The sequence below is a fragment of the Capra hircus genome, chromosome 29 (genome assembly GCF_001704415.2).
Source record: "Capra hircus breed San Clemente chromosome 29, ASM170441v1, whole genome shotgun sequence".
Classification (NCBI taxonomy): domain Eukaryota; kingdom Metazoa; phylum Chordata; class Mammalia; order Artiodactyla; family Bovidae; genus Capra; species Capra hircus.
The window spans coordinates 48,295,141-48,316,189 of record NC_030836.1 but is presented as its reverse complement, the minus strand read 5'-3'; the positions used below and the strand labels follow the sequence as shown (position 1 = coordinate 48,316,189).

The 21,049-nt window shown below is 56.3% G+C and overlaps 1 protein-coding gene across 1 annotated transcript in view; it reads right to left on the bottom strand.

The window, feature by feature from the left end:
• Positions 1-21,049, bottom strand: part of ANO1 (anoctamin 1) — a 176,162-nt gene that overhangs the window by 93,369 nt on the left and 61,744 nt on the right. Inside the window, exons 2-3 of the mRNA XM_018043147.1 lie at positions 7,765-7,937; positions 1,449-1,781 (exon numbers count right to left, since the gene is read on the bottom strand). Coding sequence (XP_017898636.1) covers positions 1,449-1,781; positions 7,765-7,937 — 506 coding nt within the window. The remainder of the gene's footprint in view (positions 1-1,448; positions 1,782-7,764; positions 7,938-21,049) is intronic.

Here is a 21,049-nt window from a genome sequence, read left to right as displayed (position 1 = left end):
CCACTAGCAGCCTCCCTCTGGCCTCTCCTGCCTCTGACAGAGGCCACTGGTTCCTCCAGTTATAAAGGACACGCTAAAATCAAGCCTCTATAGTAGCCGCATTGTTCCAACAAAAGGCCGCGGAGCTGGCTGGGTGGGACTGGGAAAAGCCAGTGTGAAAGACTGTCCTCTCTCTCGAGTGGCCCCAGCTCAGGTCTAAGCCAAAGCGCAACAGAAAACCCTGAAGGACCAGAGTATACCTGTCTGCGGCTGCTGCCTTCAGAATCAGAGAGACAGGCTCTCGGCCACCCAGTCAGAATCCATCCTTTGCATCCTGACAACCAGAATGTTTTAAGTCCCTCACATCCTCACGGCTCCAGTGGGAACCAACCCTACAGCTGAACTCACCAAGACCTGCCAGGTAACCAAAGCCCCACCAGAGGGGTGGTCCCTGCTGAGCACAAGAGGCCTCGACCTCGGGGTCAAGGTGGAAGGAGGGCCGTTAAGCATGCTAGGTTGCTTTCATTCGAAGTAGCATCAAAGTATGAAAGCGTGTTCATACCCGTTCCCCAGTCACTAGTCTAAGTACCGCAAAAACCTTCTCATCACCAGACCCAAAGCGTTCACCGTTTAAGGATTGGGTGGTACTTTTCAAATAAAATAGCAAACTAACACCACCTTCTATTTGGAACATTCTCAATGGACTCACGGCTCCCTAAGTCAGCCTACTGACTATGTTCTCTGCTCTGAACATGCTGTAGAGACTTCGTTTGATTCTTGGTTAACCTGCACAGTGACAGCTCCTCGGGCTGGGGGCCTGACCCTCAGTGTTCATGGAAGGAGGGCCCCCACCCTCTCATGCACAGAGAGGTAAGTGGACGGTGCACGAGCACCAGCAAGTCTGCCGAGAAGCTGAGGGGGCCGATTGATGGTCCCCAACGTCACCAAGGTCATCTCCACACTGCCGCGCTTTTCCGCCACCAGGGCGGCCTGCAGGCCAGGTGAGGTGACCTTCTGCTTTGCCCGGGAAACATCCCCTGAGAAAGACTCTCCGGCTTTGCCAAGGGGGGAGCAGGGGGGAGCTCCGGAAACCAGTGTGATGGTCTCCGAGTCCAGCGCACCAGGGCCCGCGGGGGATCAGCCTGGCCAACCTCCTCACTCGACAAGTTGAGAAACCAAGGCCCTGAGAAGCCGACGTCGAGCTCCGGGGAGGCTCCCGGGAGAGCTTCGTCCTCTGCCCAGCTTCCCAGGGGAGGAACTGACCCGAGCAGGAAATGACCCCACCGGTCAGGGCGGAGAAGCCCAGCCCCTCCTCTGGGGCAGCGGTGGGGGCGTGTGGGGGTTTGGGCTCTCTCCACTAAAGCAGGAGGGTGTCAGCACCGGCCCTTTCCTGAGAGCAGCTGAAGGTGGGGCCTCCCGGAGGCCGCCAGCCCGCCCGCGCCCGCCCGTCCAGGAGCGCGGACACTTACGTCCTCGTCCCGCTCCAGCTCCAGGCCGGCCTCCACCAGGTTGCCCTCGTACTCCTCACGGCGGAAGCGCTTGTCATCTTCGTGGTAGTCCAGCGGCGGCTCGGACTCGCCCGGGCCCAGGGGGCCCGCCTTCCCAGGCAGGGGCTGGTCGTGCCGGGCGCTGCGGGCGGCTGGGCCCGCGTCGCCCTGCTGGGCCCTCCTGGCCAGCGTCCTGCCGCCCGAGGCCCTCTTGTGGTGGTACACCAGGACATAGTCCACCTTGCGCTTGCCGTCGCGGAAGTACAGGCCGTACTTGCACTCGGCGTCCGGGTCCACAGACAAGGAGTTCAGCAGCTGTGGGGAGGAGACAGCCGCTCGCCGTCAGGGGCTTGGGAACGGGCCCACGGAGGGGCCAGCCACTGGCCACCCGACCGCCCGCCACCCCACCCTGCCCACCCTCTCCACTGCCGCCCTCTGATGGCAGGGGCCCAGACGCCTGAGCACACTGCAGAAGGCCCTGCCTCCCAGGGCCTGGCATTCAAGAGGAGCCATCCCTGCTCACAGCACTTGCAGATGCCAACCCTGGATGCTCTCGTGCGAGGGCATCCCAGCTTTGCGTAGGAGGGGGGTGGGCTGCCTGGGGAGGACTAGAGGCTCGAACAGGGTGTGGAATCTGCAGGGCCAACCCCTCGAGGGTGCTCCTGTCACACAGGGTCCCCGGGTGGAGCGGAGCAGACTGCGTCTGCTCGTCGTGACTCTGATGAGCTAGTGAGCTCCGTGACTAGTGAGCTTGGTGACGGCGTGTCGAGGTGACTGCCGGCCCTCGCCTGGCCTGGCTCTGCCACTAATGTGCGGTCAGGGGCCAGGCACCTGCTCTGTTAGTCGGGGTTCTCCCAGATGGACTGCCAGACCCCGAGTCAAGAATTTGGGTTCAGTGGGGGTTCTCAGGGGCCAGAGCAAGGGCAGAGGTGGTAGAGATGGCATCAGGGGTCGGGGGAGCTGCACCCGCAGTCCTGCCTCAGTTTCCCCCTCTGCCTGTCCAGGGGGCCAAGGAGATGGAGCCTGGGGGGCAGGGCTCAAAGTCCAGGCACCCCCACGGGCACCATAGTGCGTGGCTTCTGTGGAAAATCACACCTGGCTCTCAAACTCCTGCGGGAGTCAGATGGTTGTCGAGGGTCTTAGGTTCCCCAGCAAGCTGGTCTTGGAAATAAGAGAAAATAAATAAAATCATGCCGGGAAGAGGGCTCACTTTGCACCATTCAGAGTCCTCGGAGCTGGGCTGGGGCTGAGAGGCCGGGTCCACAGCCCGTGCCAGGAAGGCTGGGGGGCTGGGGGGCGGAAGGAGGCCCGTCTCCCCTCCCCCAGCCAAGGACAGAGACCACGGATCACCCCAGCATCTTTGGTGGGTCGTGGGGGACAGGCGGGAGAAAGTTGTTCACCTCTGTTTGTTGGGGAAACTGAGGCCTGGTGAGGGGCGCCTGAGGCGACAGTGCGGGCGGGCTGCATCCAGCCTGGAGTCCTGGCTGCACCCAGGGACCCCCACCCAACAGCACCAGGGACCCGGGGTGACACTCCTTCCCAGCACAGCTCCACCCTCTCATGCAGCCCCTGCTCAAGGGCTGTAATCAGAGTTACTGGATCTGGAGGAAGTTGCGGCTCTGGCGAGTGCAGCGGTCAGCCCTCGCTGCCCTTGCTGACCCCTCACAGGCTGCTCCACTGGACACTGTTAGTGTCAGTGCAGCCGCCCAGCTGAGCCACGGTTCCCAGCCCCCTGCTCCCAGAACCACAGGGAAGGGAAGCTCAGGGTGGAGGGGGGTTGGGGGCAACGAGAGCCCTCAGGTACGTCCAGGCTTGGTCCCTCTCCAGCTATGAGCCCTCGGGACACTCTATCTGCTTTGGGCTTCGGTTTCCAGCTCTGTAAAATGGGTGGATAACAGAAGCTGCCCCCACCAGCAGCCGGGAGGACTCGCTGAGTTAAAGAGCACCAGGTCTGGGTGGACCCTCCCTCTAACTCTTGGGACAGGCACCTGGAGGCCATCCCATCTCCCAGCCCCCCATGCCGGTGCTGACGGCAGGTGCTCATTCCCCTGGATATCCCAAGAGGGGCAAAGAAATGCACTGTCACGGAGAGCTGGCAGAGAAGGGGTTCCTCTCCTTGCAAAGGGGGTGGGCAGAAAAGCCAGAAGGCCGCCCAGGGAAGGTTGAAGACACTGGCCAGTGCTCAGGAATGAAGCTGCTGCCGGCGGGCAGGGTGAGTGCGTGGGAGGCGGTCAGAGCCAGGTGGACACGCAGGCTCCAGGCAGGCAGTGCTGAAGGGCACACGGCCTGCTGCCAGCATCCTGGGCACACCAGACTCCCAGCATCTCTACAAGGGGTTCCTCCTTATTTTCCAAACAGGCAACTCAGATCCTCTGAGCTGACCCAGAGGCTGTGTGCAGTGTCCGAGGGCGGGAGTGCTCATCCTGTCTCCTGCCTGCACCATCCTCCCCAGTCTCCTCCCTCACCGACCCCCACGGGAGTCAGGACGCCTCATCCCCTCCTCCCTGTCTTTTTAAATGCTCGGCACTAACTGCACGGTTCTGGAATGAATGTATGCGTGTGTGAATGAATGACACAGACATGGGTTTTGCACATTGCTACTGGTAGGGGCCACCAGATCAAGCATATGGAAGCTGAGACCCAGTCAGACCAGAGTTTAGACACTACACCCCCACTCCCGAGCTCTAAGACTCAGTTTTTCCATCTGCAAAATGGGGACAAAAAACATCTCCTCGACTGAGGTCGTGGGATGCTTGTGAGGACTGAGTGTAATGGGAGAACTGAATGGATTTTGAAGATGAACCCCTGAGCTGCCCCAGAAAGAAAAGTGAAAGTGTTAGTTGCTCAGTCATGTCTGACTCTTTGGGACCCCTGGACTGTAGCCAGCCAGGCTCCTCTGTCCGTGGGGATTCTCCAGGCAAGAATACAGGAGTGGGTGGCCATTCCCTTCTCCAGGGGATCTTCCTGACCCAGGGATCGAACCTGGGTCTCTTGCATTGCAGGCAGATTCTTTACCCTCTGAGTCACCAGGGAAGTCCAAGGAAGGTAGAAAGATGGCTCCTTGAGGGGACAGGAGAAGAGGCCAGGGGCCAAAGTTCCCCTTCACAGTAAGTGTGCCCTGACCCAAGCACCAGGGACAGGGAGAGGGCAGTCTACCTGCCTCTCCAAACTCTCAGAAAAGGACAGAGGAGGAGAGTGGAGCCCTGAATCCACACCTTGGTTGCTGCACTGGGGCCCGTGTATTCTTTCTTTATACTTATTTTTTTATTGCAGTATAGCCGATCTACAAGGCTGTGTTAATTTCTGCTGTACAGCAAAGTGATTCAGTTATGCATAGATACAGTCTTTTTGCAAAATACTATTTTCCATTAGGGTTTGTCGCAGGATATGGGCATAGTTTCCTGTGCTCCACAGTAGGGCCTTGCTGTTAAAAGCCTGCGTCTGCTAACCCCAGTCTCCCACTCCATCCTTCCCCTCCCCCTTGACAACCACACGCCTGTTCTCTATACCCAGAACCCAGCGCATTCTTTCATTTGGCTTCTTACCTGGAGTTGGAGCTCCAGGAACTGAATTCACTCATTTGTGTGCGATAGACCAAGTCAGGGCATGTCTCAAGGATCATTCTAAGAGAACCTGCTATATTCATTTTTTCCAAAAATGGGGACAATGAAATCAGTGACCTGCAAAATGTCTTTCCATCTTGGGACTCTCTGAATTTCAACTCCAATCTGAACATCACTCTGAAACACTTTTACTCGAAAAAATTTTAAATTAAATTACTCGCATTGCATATTAACTTATGATTAATGGGCTAATTCCGTGATCCATAAACAGATTGTCTCCAACAGCAGATAAAGAGGACGCACTCTTATCTCGCAAGCAGGCAAATGCCAGCCGGTCTCCGGGGTGTCTGGGCTTGCTGAGACATAGATTCAAGGCCACTGACAGCCCACAGTGTGAAGGAAGAAAGTCGAAATACTCAAAGATTAACACAAAGAAAACTTCATGAAATGAGTTGCACCCACCAATCTGGGCTCTAACTTTTGAGTTATCTCTTATACCTCTTTCTATAGGAACAAGGAAATGACCTTCACCCTTGAACTTGGGAATGAGAATGAGGAAAGGCACAGACAAGGAGGCTGGGGCAGGGTTTATTCTGATGGCCCATGTAAATGATGTTGACAACCCCAGTGTGGGATGCAAGTCTGGGAACCGGATGGGGACTTTCTGAAAGGCAGTCCACACCCTCTGGGCTTCATCTGCATGGAGCTGCCTTCGCTGGGTGACTCAGGGTAGTGAATGAACAACAATCATTGGCATGAGCAGTCTTGGGGATGCCCTGGGAGGCTCTCTCTGGCACAGGGCCTGCCCAGCAGCACGGACAGGCCCCCGGCTCCTGGAGCCGCTGTGTCCAGCCTCCCTGAGGCCCTCTCTCTCCGGTGGGACACTGCTAAGCCCGCCTTCCTGTGGCCATGTGCCCCGATTCACAGCCCTTCAAGCCCATCATACCTGGAACCTCCCCATAGTAAGAGCTGTGTGCAAAGAAGACTCACCAGTCTCCTCTGGGCTTATCTACTTGTTTCTTGATGGTAGAGACCTTGAAGGAAGGGCCGAGTGGCCTCTCTGCAGACTTTGTGGTTTGGGGGGAGTGGAGAGGGGAGTTCTAGATGGGGGTGGGCCATGGGTCCCTGTAGTAAAGCTCCAGAGCCCAGGAGCCATCTGTTAAGAGCTCCATTTTTCACTTCACAACCTGTCTCTCTCAAGTTGAATCTGGTCAACCTCTGGAATGTCTGTTTCTCTTCATTATCTTGGCTGCCACCCCTATCTCATGCCTCCTAACCCGTGCACCCCTCCTTCCCACCTGTGAGTCTTCATATACGCCATTTCTTTGTGCTGAAGGCCCCACCCCGCCCAATTATGGATATAACCGGCCCCCTCTCCTCCAGAATGTCCGTCCCTCCAGCAGGCTGTCCGTGGAAACCCGCCTCTGTGTCTTGGCTCTTCCGAGCTCACCTCCCAGCTGGTGAGTGACACCAGACAGTCATCTGCCCCCCTCCGGCCCCCACTTTTCATCTGCAGGAACAACACCTACCTCCATAGCTACTGAGAGAGCAAAATGAGTTAACACACAGAGACTAGCCCACCGCCCTGGAAGTGTCCCTTGTCACTGTCCTGGGTAACCTCCACTACTGCTCCTTGAGCCCCAGCTGGGCAGGGTCCCCTGTCTCGTCCCCTCTGGGGGTGCCCAGGATCCCACAGGGCCCGGCACAGAGCAGACACACACAGTGTGGGCTGAAGCGCTAACCCCTAAGCTTTCAAGGCCACCAGCGGTCCCTAACACTCTCAGCATTTTGGGGCAGGCCCAGCTGTGAAAGACGCCCCACAGCCCATGGGAGCCCGGCTGTGATCTGAGGCTGGGGGTCTCTGCCTTTCCTGGCACACACGCCACCGGCACCTCCCTGGACGCCCCCACCGACTCCGGCAGAGGCTACAGAGGCAGGCAGGGATAACCCTGGGCTTGGTCAGAGCAGAACAGGGCAGCTGGGGCTTCCGCATCTCCTGGGGAGGGGCCCGGGCGGTGCTTGGGGGGAGAGGGGAGACAGGGGAGTCTATTTTCTGGCCCCAGAGCCAGCAGAGTCAGCGGGGCTCCCTGGCTGAGGCACTGGTCTCAGCCCTTCCCTCATCTGGCAAACTTTGTTCCAACTTTAAGCCAAAACCCTCACGGGCGAATTCTGACCTGGGATCAGAGGAGACCCGCTAGGGTCTCGTGGTCACCTGGTCGGGTAGGGTAGGTGCTGGCCCACGCGGCCTGGCTATCATCCAGGCCAGGCGCAAACGCGGGGTTTGGGGAGCCGGGCCAACGTGGAAAGACCGACCGGCCCTGGCGCCTGCTGCCCGGGGCGTGTGGAGCTCCCAGGCCGGGCACCCCGCACGGAGGCGCGAGGCTGTGGCCCGAGGCGGACGGCGCGGTGGCGCCTGGAGGCTGCCGCCCTCCCCGGGCGAGGCGGCTTCCCCACCCCCACCCGTTGCCCCAAATCGGCACCAGCGGGAAGGAAGCGTCCCTCCCGGGGCCCTAGCGGGCTCACGCTCGAGCTGGGGGCGAAGCGGCTGCGAGCGGGGACTCGCGGCCGGGGTCGGGGCGGGCCGGGTGCCTGCGGCGGGGCCCACGTGCGCCGCTGGGCGCCCCCCAAGCGCCTAGAGCCCCGCGGACCCGGCGCCTCCAGTCCCGCCTGCCCCGGGCGCGTCACAGGTGCGCGGCCCTCCCTGGCGATCGCGGCTGGCGGCCGCCCTCACTCACCGTGCCCTCGGACGGCAGGTAGCCGATATCCTCGATGGCGCAGATGTTGATGATGTGGACGCTGCGGTCCTCGGCCGGGAGCGTCGAGTACTTCTCGTTGACCCTCATCGCGGCCGCCTGTGCGCCGGGACCGCCGGGCGGCGCGCCCTCCCCATCCACGGCCCCGGCGGCCTCTGCAAGCGGACAGGCGGCGTTCGGGTGCGCTGGCTCTCAGGGGGCCGGGCCTCCCGCTCCGCCCGCCGCCCGCGTCGCCCGGCCCCGGCCCGGCCCCGGCCCCGCGCGCCGCGGTGCAGGAGCGCCCACCCTGCGGGTCCCGCGCCGGCTCGGGCCTGGACGCCCCGCCAGCTTCCTTCGCCTTCAAGAAAGATACCAGCGCTGTGCGCTCGCTTATGCCCGGGCGGCGGCCACGCGGGTCAGATTTTCCGTAGAAATTTAAACACAGGAAGAAAGTATTCCATTCCTGCGGAGCCCCACCAAGTTTTATTTTTATCCGAGGAAAGTGCCCCTCGAGCTGCTTTTGAGAGAGGCCAGGGTGTCACAGCAGGGAGGGAACGTCCACCAGCCCCCACCTTCAAGAAAAGGCTCAGATCGTGGTAGTCCTGCTGCGGGTCACCTTGCAGCCTAGAGGGACGCTTCTGAGGTTGGAGTCACGAATGCTCTCCCTGCCTCTTCCCGCTCCACCCCTGGCTGACTCCTGGTGGCCACTCAGCTCTCACCTCCTCCAGGGAGCCTCCCCTGCTTGCTGCGTGCCCGCCCTGTACAGCTCCTCCCCTTAGCCCCCACTTGCTGAATGTTTAATACTCTTATGCCCAAGCATGACCAGAGTCTGGAACACAGTTCACCTCATTGAACCCACAGCCTGGTCCTCCCATCACAGAGGGGACTGGGGGCTTCAGAGGCCAAAGAAGTGGGGGTGGGGTGGGCCCCTGCAGAGCTGCCCGCCCTCCTTGTGTGGTCTCTGCTACCCCCCTGAGGGATGGGGAAGGTGGCTTTGATATCTCTCCTCCCTGGGCTAGCAGGGGCCCAGCCCCTGGTAGGTGTTCATTTTTAATCCTCTGTCCCTGCAGGAGGAGGATGAAGGTCCCCAGAGGCAGCCATGCTCCGGTTTAGCCTTTGGGGTTCACACTAGCAACCATGCCCAGTGGGGATGGCGTCTCCTTTTTTTCTGCCTCTCCATTTCCCGTTTGTTCCTCTAGGAATGTACCGAATGCCACTTCCTCCAGAAAGCCACCCTGGACTGCCCCTCCCTTAATCACGCGGGCCCAAGAACGTGTCTATACCTTGACGACAGCACTTTCTTTCCTCCACTTCGTTTTGCAGTGGGTTCCTACAGCTGCTACTGTGGCACAGTCCACGGTGTCAGAGTTGGCCACCACTGAGCGACTAGCACTGTCACTAGTATCATTTTTCATACAACCATTTGATGCTCAATAACTGCACGGCCACTGAGGGACATTTGGGGTCTACAGAACTGATGACAAGCTGCCTTGTAAGGTTCTGGTGGCAGCAGCCTGTTTTGGCTTCAAGAATGGATTCTGGGATCAGACAGGATGGGGTGGGGGAGATGGGGTGGGGTCTGTTCCCGCTCTGACACTGTCCAGCCCCGTGACCTTGGGACAGTCTCCTTAACCCTCACAGAGCCTCCATCTTCTCCCGTGAACGTCTAGCGTGTGCGAGCTCAGTGCTGGGCTGGGGGGCGCTGGGCAGTGGCAGCCATGGTCAAGATCACTACTCCAGTCATCTTGTCATTGCTATGACCTTCTCCCCTCCCCCATCAGGCTCAAGTCTGTCAACTTCTTGAACTTGGAGAAAAGCAAGAAGGTTACTCCATCCTTTGGCTGGCCTTGCCAACAGGAGCTGAGTGGCCCTAAAGGACTCTGTCTGCTACACCTTGGACAGCTAGAGTTGGTTTGAGAAGTGCGCTAGGCTGCCCAAGGTCCCACTAGAAACAGTTTTCCATGGTCTCTGCCACACCTGGGAGATCTTGCCCCTTAAAGTCCAAGTTTTGGAGGTTGGGAAGACTAATCACACACACACACACAGAGGATTATGTAACTTCATTCATCCTTGTTGGTAAAACACCAAGATTGTGTAACCCTAATGTACCATCTTTCTTAATTTATTTTCAAGTGGCAAAGAGTCTTGCTGAAGTCTATGATATATAGTGTTTGAAGAAAGAGTGAAAAGGTAATTCCTCAACTCTGGGGACATTGACATTTCCAAAGGTTTGGGAGGTGACGCTTGACCGCTGACCCTGGACAGGCTCTGGGGCTTTATGCCTGAGACCTGGGGGCTGCAGAGTAGGGACCGTGTCTTAGGCTGGGCAGCTCCCTGTGTCCTCCCAGGACAGTGCTCCCTGCGGCGGTTGCCTCAAAGCCTGTGTTTCTCCTCTTGTTTCTGGGGTTCATGCCTTCGTGTGCTCAAGCTATCTGCTTGCCTGGAGAGCATCCCTTTCTCCTCTGCACATCAGTAGATGTCCCTGTTCTGCTCCCCTCCCTCATCCGTTTCTTCCTGCCCCCTCTCCTAGTCTTCCCGGGAGGATGGTGTAGAGGTGCTTCATCAAGGGCAGGGGAAGTGCCCAGAGCAGGTACGAGGATGTGTCAGCTGGGACCAACTCTGACTCCGGGCTGCTTATGGCCTGGACCGGGGTGGGGGTGGGGTCGTGGTTCTTGGATCTGGGGATCCTAGGGACCAACGAGAAGTAAAAACAACATTCCCCTCAAATCAGGAAGAGGGGGATGGGATTCTTCTAGAGAGATACCTTCAAAGTAGTAGGACTTCGCACGTGTGCATGCTAGGTCGCTCCAGCCGCGTCCGACTCTTTGCGACAACATGGACTGTGTCCCGCCAGGCCCCTCTGTCCATGGGATTCTCCAGGCAAGAATGCTGGAGTGGGTTGCCATGCCCTCCTCCAGGGGATCTTCCCGACCCAGGGATCGAACCCGCATCTCTTATGTCTCCTGCACTCGCAGGCAGGTTCTTTACCACTAGCGCCCCCCTGGGAAGCCCGGAAGGACTTTAAAGGGTGCCTTGTGTTCTGGTGACGGTTTCCCCTTCTGGGTTCGCTGCCTTCCACTGTCTCACGGCCGTCACTTGGGTTCTGTCTCTCCTCTGAGTCGCTAATCGCTTATGAACAGATTTTCTAGATAAACTGTTGCATCAAGTTTGCGTTTTCTTCTTTTTGACTCACTGATTCTCACGGTTAAAAATCCACGGGGACTGGTTTCAGCAGTAGGGTTAATTCTCGCTCATGAATTACTGAAACCCGGCCTCATTAACTTTTATTATGGGAAGTTCTGGACCTCCCGGCTCGCTGTGCTCCGCCGCCGTGTTGCCCTTTCCTGTCCCTGTGACGTCACCCACCACTGGGCACTTTTGGCTTTGCTGGCATTTCTAATAGTCCCTGGGAGTGCAGGCACAAAGTGACAAGGGGCACAGGAGAGGAGGCTTAGCGTGCGGCCAGCTGAGTGTCTTCTCTGGAAGAAGCTCTAGCGGGGCCCCTTTCCGCTTTGGAACATCAGTTTCATCTCCTGGATGTCGGGTGTGATCAAGAACGTCTTGCCGTCTGCCTGCCTAGTGCACATGTCTGAGCCTCACTGGGCGAGCAAATCAAACTTTGCAGAGCAAGCAGAAGAGGGCCTGGTGAGCCCGAGGCAGGGGTCATTCCCGCCAGGGTCTCTGTGATACAGCGCTCTGCCGGGATTGGGTGGGTGGGGATGGGGTTTCTCCTCTTGGCTCTAAGCACAGCTGGGGCTGGACCGTAATTTGCCTGGGGGTGGTCCTGTGCCCTGCAGGATGCTCAGCAGCCTCCCTGACTCCCTCCACCCCTCCCTCCCCAGGGTGACAGCCAAGCACATCTCCAGACAGTGTCAGGTGTCCGCTGGGGGCAAAACCACTCCCTGTTGAGAACCCTGCTCCCAGGCTTCAAAGGGAGACCCAGGAAGTTGATCTTCCCACCTGTTTCTCTGATGAGGATGGAAGCCTAGCGAGGTGCTTGGCTTTTTATTAGAGGCCCACGAGGTGGGAGTTTGGGGTTGCTTTTAATAAAATACACAGATGCCTACCCGCCCCCCAGAGCTGCTCTCATTTGGTGGAGGGGCTGTCAGGATCCAGGGCAGGCCAGTCTGCTCTGCCCCTCAGTTCTGGCCACGCCTGCTCTGGGAGCCTTCTTCCCAGGATGGATCTCTGTGCTCAGTGGTGCTAAATAAATGCTGCTGAGTCATGGGCTTCCCGGGTGGGGAGAGGAGCATGGAAGAAGTGAGAAGCTCATGACTCAGGGCTATTGTGAGCTCAGGGCCCCCCCATCCTCCGCTAGCTGGGCCCCCTGCCCCCCTCGCCTTGGAATATCCGGTGGGCAATCCCTGTAGAAAGAAATGAATGCCCTACAGGTATATGACCTAACCGGCTAAAACTGACTGGGATGTAATTATCCCCAGGGGAGACATGCCTGGGGCATTTATAACTGAGATACGGTGGGCGGGAGACTGGACCCCTGTCATTTCCTTCCTTCGAATGATGTCAGAACCCTGAGCAGAAGCTGGCGAGCTGCAGCTGGATGGGGACACTCCGCAGGCATGAAGGCTGCCAGCTCAGGGCTCTGGACTGTGGCCGAAGCATGAAGTTCTGTCTGGGGGATTTCCCCCCACAACAGAATCCATGAATGTTGTTTCCATCAGCAGGTTTTCAGACGTTTTAAGTGTTCTGTTAACCCAAGGCCTGCCTTTTGAGAATTCCTAGGAACTCTAAAAACACGCCCAGGGAAAGGTAGAACCCAGCCCCTCACCTCCTCCTGGAAGCCCTTCTGGCTTGACTGGCATTACTCATCTCTGTTCTGCTACCTCCTTCCAGGCACTCCAGCCCATTTCTACTCCACCCTCCTCATGCCTCTGCTTTATTTCTGCACTCTTCACCACCCCTCCTGTCTTTGGCACAATATAGATTTCCCTATTTGTTTATTTATTTAACAAGCAGTGGGGCAGCACTTACTACAAGCCAGCGGTGTGCTAAGCTCTCTGCAAACATTAACTCACATTCTTACAGTGATTACAACCAGCTGCAAGTGGATTCACACAGATGTATCCCCTCCTCACCCCCGACCCCGCCTGGGGTCCTTTCTTTGGGGATTTGAGGTGAAGTCCAGACTGAGTTTCCAACAGTTCCCTTCACACTAGCGATCCTACAGGTATCATGACCCAAATCCCCATGATGATGAAGCTTGGGCACCAGAAATCCCACCCACCAGGGATAGAATGCAGGATGCGACTAGGCCAGCCCTGGACTACCCTGCCCAGCAGAGTGTGGAGACTGCTCACAGTATGCTGATTGCCTGCTTCTTAAAATGAAAGCCCCATCCAAAGGCCTAATGTTCCTTCTTGGGGCTTGAAAGAATGAATAGCTTCAGCCTGCCCTGCTCTAAGAAGCAGCCATTTCCTTTCATCACCGCTCCCCAAGAGAACAAAAGATTTCCAAGTGCCACGCACAGGTAGCCCTCATCTGGGCTCACACCACACCAGGCGAGCTTTCAGGATCGTGGAACCCCTAAGAGATGAGAACGAGGTGCTCTGGGCAGAAGATGGCACTAATCCCCCGTTTGCAGAGCCGGGATGTTGCTCAGCCAGTGCCCTTGGAGTGTGTGAACCGAGGAGTTGCTCTCACCCACACAGCCCAGCCTCCTGCCTCTTCCACAGGCACGCGTGCATGTGTCCGAGCGCATCACACATGCATTATTGCCTCCTGCATTCAGCGGCCACACACAACCCTCTATTTCCCTAAAGACCTTTATGTCATAGCCTGGGTTGGCCACCTGAGTCTCCTTCTAGAGTGGATCCTCTTGGACTACCCTGTGTGACCTCACATGGCTTCCTCAAAGATCAAGCAAAACCAGAAATCCTTGGACGGAAGACTAGGCTTAGCTGTAGTTATGGGAAGATCCTGGGGCTTTCCTGTGAGATTCAGAGTCAGAACAAAAGATCTGGGCTTTTGTGGGGCCACGACCTTTCCCAGGAAAGCTCGCTGTTCCTGTGGTTGTGCCTTCATTTGTGAGGGTTCAGGGCAGAGCTTCTGTTTTGTGTCACGGCCTCTGCTAGATCCAGAACCTCCATCCTCCGCTAGGTTCGGAGCCTCCATCCTGCAGCTGAGCTGCTGGGCTGCAAGCTTCTCTTGGGGACAAACTCACTGCGTACTGTGTTCTGGGGCTTGCCCGGCTGGACACCTAGCCCAAAGCAAAGACCCAATTTTGGGGGGAGGTGTGAAGGAGCAGATGAGCAAGGGCACCAGCTCTTCCTGTCCCAGTGCTGGTGATCAGAACTTCGAACTTCCTCTGGGTTTGGCACCCTGGAACTCATCCTCCTGATGTAACTTTCTGGTGCACTAAAGGAGTAGATTTTCGAGACTTATGCAACAGCACTGTCCAGTAGGAATGTGACGTGAACCACTGGCAGTTTGCAATGCTGAAATCGCTATGCAATATTTCAGTTGCTACGCCATGTCCGACCCTTTGCGACCGCATGGACTGCAGCACGCCAGGCTTCCCTGTCCTTCATTATCTCCCAGAGTTTGCCCAAATTCATGTCCATTGAGTCGGTGATGCTCTCTAATCATCTCAACCTCTGCTGAATTACAAGAATAAAAATCATCAGGGGAAACTGATAAAATACTGTATGTAGTTTGTTCCATAAAATGTTATCTTTTCGACATGTGATCTGTATAAAAACTGTTGAAGAGCTAGTTGACATTCTTTTTGCCCCATAAGAATTCAAAATCTAACGTGTGTTTTATGCGTACGCAGCATATCCCAGTTCAGACAAGCCCTGTTTCAAGGGCTTGAACAGCCCAGCTACGAAGCCTTTCCTTATCATGCAGTTGGATGGCTGTTATTTCTGCTTTATGTTTTCCGTGTTTTCTAAGATTTCTGCAATGAACACAAATTAGTTTTATCACCAGGAAAAGGGCGGCTATTATGAAAAACTCTGACATACCATACAGCCTGTAGGGTTATATCAGACGCTTTTGATTGTTTGAGGAAAAATGGCCACTTTAGAACTAAACCACCTTTGCTAAGGGCCAATTGGAGACATATTCCTAAAATATTTTGACAGTTTAGTCTTTAACTACAAACCTATCTGATTACACGGCTGGCCACACAGGCTTTTTAGTGGAGGAGGAAAGACCTGAGAAGCATCATCTGACCCACTGGAGGGCATCCTCCGTGGTCCTCAAGCTAAGCACCAGTTCAGCCACGTGTGAGCTGCCTGTGTCCCCTACCCGAGCATGGGAGCGGATGTTGACTGAGATGCTGGCCCGGAGCATGGGGTGGGGTGTCTTCTCCTGCTGCCCAGAGGACTACTCGATGCTTGGGCTCCTGGCCCCTGGCTCTTCTGATAGCGCCGCCTGGGCTGAAGGGAGGAGGGGTCATTCATTCGCTCACTCATGTATTCATCCGACCACTCATCCAATCATGCATCATGCGTGCACTCATTCATTCCTCCAAATCACTCATTCATTCACAGACGCGCTCATTCATTCACTCACCCCCTCCCTCACCCGCTTGCCCATGCCTGCACTCGTCCTCTGGGTGCCCACCCCATCCATCCGTTTCCGTTTCTCCCTGCAGATTTCACCTCGCTCCACTCCCCCAACCTACTGCATAATTCCTTTCATCGTCTCCGTTCTTGTCTTGCCCCACCCCCTCTCTTGGCTAGAATGTCAGCTCCAGGCTATTTTGTCATGATTCATTCAGTGACTTCAGATTTCCGTGCCTGAAACTGACACCAGAAAGTAAGCCGCAAGGACCGAGGGCAAAGGAACACAACTGAGCCAGTCGTTCAGTGAGTGCGGGGCCCTTAAGCATTTTCTATTAAGATGTAAAATATTTGGAGGAAGAGAGAGTGAGAGAGAGGAGCGTCTGTGTAACCCACGAGGAATTCACTTGGCCCCTTCAACCTCTGTGCACGCACGCACACACACACGGTCACACAGAAACCAACTCATCCTAAAGCATTAAAAATGGTCCCACAGTGAGTAACCTGCCCCTGAGGCAGGAGGTGGACGGGTCACCCACCCCGGAAAGCAGCCGAAGTTCATTCCCCATGGACAGAAGCTCCAACATATCAACTGCATGACAATCAAAAGAGGAGGCTGGGCCCTGCCCAGATAAAAGATAAGAGACCACGTATTTCTCATTCTTGAAGTCAAGGAGACCTTCCCAACTAGAAAGTTCCTTGGAGGTCAAAAGGAGAGGGGACACCACCCTTCAGTAAGTGATGTCAACTACCCATAGGCCGCTTCGCCAGAATCCATCTTGGCTGAGAGACGCTCACGCACATGTGGGAGGTTCCTGAGGTAAACCAAATACGGACTCAGAACCAGGCAAAGCAAGATGAAGCCAAAGAAAGTGAAGCGAGGTCGCTCTTCAGTGTCCGACTCTTTACAACCCCATGGACTATAGCCCACCAGGCTCCTCCGTCCATGGGATTTTCCAGGCAAGAACACTGGAGTGGATTACCATTTCCTTCTCCAGGGGATCTTTCCAACCCAGGATTGAACCTCTGTCTCCTGCATTGCAGGCAGACACTTTACCATCTGAAGCACCAGAGACACCCCAAAGGAAACCCAGAAGCAATGCCCCATAAAAGTGATTCAAACCATCACAAGGGCACGACTCTCCCTGTGACTTGCCCCGTGTGTCTATGTAAGTACGGTACTCTTTTTCCTTCTGACAAATACTTGTTTATCTACTTTTCATCTTTGTGGGAATTCTTTTCTGCAAAGCCGAAGGGCCAGAGCCTTGTCACTGACCACTGGTGTAGTTGCTAGGATCCGGGACTCTCACCACTGCGGCCTGACCTCAACCTCCGGCTGGAAACTGATGCCTCACTTCAAGCTGCTTCAGGCCGAGGCCACAGAGGTCACTTCTTCACACTGACACGGTCCACCCAGAAGTTCATCCCCACCGCAACCCAGATCCTCCAGGATCTGCAGTCCTGCAGATCTCAGAGGGCCCAGGCCCGCCCCTTCTGTGGTGCCTGCACCCTGGCCTACAACACCATCACTTCCCAAAGAGTGTCTGAGAGCCAGTTTCTCTGCTTGGAGTGCGAGAATTATTACATCTGAAATCAGGCTTTATGGAAAACCAAATGTTTTCTTTTTCGCCCCCTGCCCTGGTGAAGCTCCAATACTTTGGCCACCTGATGTGAAGAGCTGACTGCTTGGGAAAGACCCTGATGCTGGGAAAGACTGAGGGCAGGAGGAGAAGGGGGCGAAAGAGGATGAGATGGTTGGATGGCATCAATGACTCAATGGACATGAGTTTGAGCAAGCTCTGGGAGTTAGTGAGGGACAGGGAAGCCTGGCGTGCTGCAGCCCTTGGTTTCCCAAAGAGTCAGACACGACTGAACAACAGCAACAACGACAACTCCTTCCACCCACCCTTACGTGGGAAACCCCTCGGAGGAGGAATTTTTAGCTAATTGATGTCTTATTCCACAATTCTATTCTCAGGGCAAGCTCCTTGAGATGTTTATAGCCATCCACTTTTCCCTCCTGCTTTCCTCCCTATTTGGCAGAGAGGCTGACCTCCGACCTCAGCCCCAGACCCCTCCTCTTCCTGGAGAAGTCACTCCTGGTTTCTTCCAGCCCCTTTCAGAAGAGAACGCCCACCTGGTCCTTTGTTGGGGAGGACATCACTGCTCCCAATTCCTTTTGTTAGGCAGTTAGAATAGAAAAAAGGAGTCCAAGATGGTGGTTAGAGGAAGCTGTGATTAGAAGAATTGCGCAGAAGACAAACCAAGAAAGGGAAAGTCCACAAAAAGGGACACCGCAGGCCAGAGCAAGAATCTCCAGGGGAAGGCTTGTCCAACACACCCCTTTGCCTGATTGGCCTTGAATACATGACTTATTTACATTCTCTTCCCTGATTGGTCTTGGGTACAAGCCCTATTTTGCATCGGACAGAACCAATCAGGGTTCGGGGGATGCTTAGGGGAGGGAACAAAGGACATTAAAAGGGAGACCTAGCCAGAGTGGACGGAGACGGCAATGGCGCCCCACTCCAGTGCTCTTGCCTGGAAAACCCCATGGGCAGAGGAGCCTGGTGGGCTGCAGTCCAAGGGGTCCCTGAGTTGGACGAGACTGAGCGACTTCCCTTTCACTTTTCACTTTCATGCATTGGAGAAGGAAATGGCACCCCACTCCAGCGCTCTTGCCTGGAAAATCCCATGCCCGGAGGAGCCTGGTCGGCTGCAGTCCATGGGGTCTCTGAGTTGGACACGACTGAGCGACTTCACTTTCACTTTTCACTTTCACGCACTGGAGAAGGAAATGGCAACCCACTTCAGTGTTCTTGCCTGGGGAATCCCAGGGACGGGGGAGCCTGGTGGGCTGCCTTCTCTGGGGTCGCACAGAGTCGGACACGCCTGAAGCGACTTAGCAGCAGCAGCAGCAGCAGCAGCCGGAGTGGAACCTCTCCTGTGGGGGCTGGTCTGCTCTCTGTCTTGGCATGTGCTCCTTGCTGCTTGCTTAGCAAATCTTGCCTGCCTGAACAGTCCTGGCCTGTCCTTTCAATTCTTTGCTAAGATGAGAAAAGAACCGAGGGAAAATCACCGACCTGATGATTTCAAAAGGAAAACAAGGGGGGAGAAAAGACTCCGCGTGGTGTCCTGAGATGGGTCCAGGCCCTCGTGAGCAGATGCACGTCAACTGCTTTGTGAGGAAAAGTGTATTGAGCGGGGTGCTCTGCCATCCAGGGGGAGACGAAGCCACTCGGCAGCCCCCAGCCTGAGAATGGACACGGGCCTTGGGCTGTGACTTGCGGCTGTGGGCTGTGACTCCAGCACACAGCCCCCTGCCTCAGAGCTGGATGGACCTCTGCGGCTGCCGTGATGTCTGTGGTCAGCTTGCAAGGGGGGAACCAGGTGGCAGGCCCCACCTCCTTCTCCCGTCATAGCCTTGTGGACTTCAGGGACCGTAAGAGGAGGCTGCTCTTCCTCAGGTAAGGGCTGGATCCCCTCTCCATGGCCAGACACTTGCCAATGGCTTCACAGGAGTGACCCCATCCCCCAACCCCGCCCCTTTGCTTTGGAAGCACTTGTTGACTTTCTCTTTATCCCAGAGAATCAGGGCCCTTATGGTCACTCTCTGAGGTGTTCTCAGCACCCACCAACGCACACAGCAGGTTGTAAAAATATTCGTAGAAAGTGTGAGTGAGTAAATATGTGTGCTTTGCTGGCGTCCACAGACCCCAGTGCCATGAAGAGCAAGCACTGTTGCGACTAACAGGTAATTCTAATCTGGTTCAAACAACCCCTGAGTCACCTGCCTTGGCTGCAGGAGGCCTGGAATCTTCACACATGGGTTCTCCCCCAGGAGCCAGGAGGATGGAGGGGCCGTGGGAGAGAGTCCTGGGGCCTCTGGTCCAGAAGCTGCAGGACCCCGGGGAGGAGCCCTCATCAGATCTCTGACCTGCGGGAGGGAGGGAGCAGGGCTGGGCTCCAGGCATCAGTGCTTCCGGGTGGTGGTGAGCTGCCAGGGCAGGAGACGCGTGAGTCGTGGGTTCGATCCCTGCAGCGGGAAGACCCCCTGGAGAAGGGAATGGCAACCCATCCTAGTATTCTTGCCAGGAGAATCCAATGGACAGGGGAGCCTGGTGGGCCACAGTCCATGGGGTCGCAAAGAGTAGAATACGACTGAGTGACCGAGTGCCGTCAAGGTCCCACTGTGTGCGGTCAGGGAGCTGTGAGCCCCAGACACAGGCAAGAAGACAGATCTGCCCACACAGAGCTTTACGGCCACCCCGGGAAGTCAAAAAGCCAGGGGAGAAGCCCGAGGAAGGAAGAAAGATCACAGTAGGTTCTGGAAAGTTCTCCAGAGCCAGTGGTTCTCAGCTGAGCCCTAAATGGTGACCGGGAACCAGGGGGATGAAGAGGAGGGGACGGCTGCTCCAGGGAGCGGGAAGGTCTGCAGGTGAGGGCCCCAGGGGTCTGGGAGAGGAGATGGCGAAGCCTCGAGGGGAGGGAGGGCGGCGGGGAAGGCTGAGGGCCGCCGGTTCGTCCATCGCATCGGTGTCGCTGCACCCCTGGCTGCAGTGCTGGGCCCCAGTCCCCCTGACGTTACGAGGGGACACACACAGAGTAGGGAGGCAACTTGCCATGAGCAGCCACAGTGGCCTCACCACGAAGGGGACACGCACAGCCACTCAGGAGAGGGAGACCTTGGGAAGACTTTGACAGCCACTCTGTTTCCATGCAAATAAAAGGATTTCTAACGATTGCCTTGGACGTGAACGTGAACGTGAAGTCGCTCAGTCGTGTCCGACTCTTCGAGACCCCATGGACTGTAGCCTACCAGGCTCCTCTCTCCATGGGATTTTCCAGGCAAGAGTACTGGAGTGGATTGCCATTTCCTTCTCCAAGGGATCTTCCCAACCCAGGGACTGAACCCGGGTCTCCCACATCGTAGACAGACGCTTTACCGTCTGAGCCACCAGGGAAGTTTTCTGCTCCCTTTGTAAGAGCAAGGGGGTGGGGGCTGGATGGGGGAGGGACCAAGGCATGGCAAAGGGACAGGGAAGAAAAGTCAGAGAGAAGAGGGAAAAAGGAAACCCTTCATTTTCTGTTGGTCTGACCTGGACCCAGTCCTTCACTGACCACTGCCTCAACTCTGGAAGCCAGCGTAAACAGGGAGGGGCCCGCCTCTGTCTGACCTCGAGGGACAATTTTAAAGCTCATCTCAGTCCAGGGCATCCCGCTGAAAAATCTCTCCAGAGCAGAAATAGGACCAAGAACAGAGAAAAAGTGCTGAGGCCCAACAGAGGGCTCACGATGGGGATGAGGAACCTGTTTCTCAGATAAGCATCTGGCCTTAAAGAAGTGTTCCTTCTCATCTGTGGGGCTGAGGTCAGAGAACCAGCCCTGGGGGCGGGAGGTGGGTGGGAGAGAGGCGAAGGAGCCACGTAGGGGTCTTCCCAACAGACAGACAATGGATGGTGCCCGAAGCATGGTCCTGCTTCTGCTCTGTGGATTCAGGCTGCGAGCCCTTACCCTGGCCCAGATCTACCCCCCAGCATGATCTCGGGAGCAGGAAGGGCTCTGCCTGGCATTTCAGAAGCCTCCTTCCTTCAACAAGTGATAAATCTGCCAGGTACCCATTGTGGGAACAGCCTCCCTCTGTGTGCTGGGAAAGTGCTCCCCACCTGCACGCACCAATCCACTTCCAAAGCGTGGAGACTTCCAGTAAAGAAGGAGGAATGAGGAAGGGAGTGGAAAAACAAAACAAAACAAAACAGGAGAAC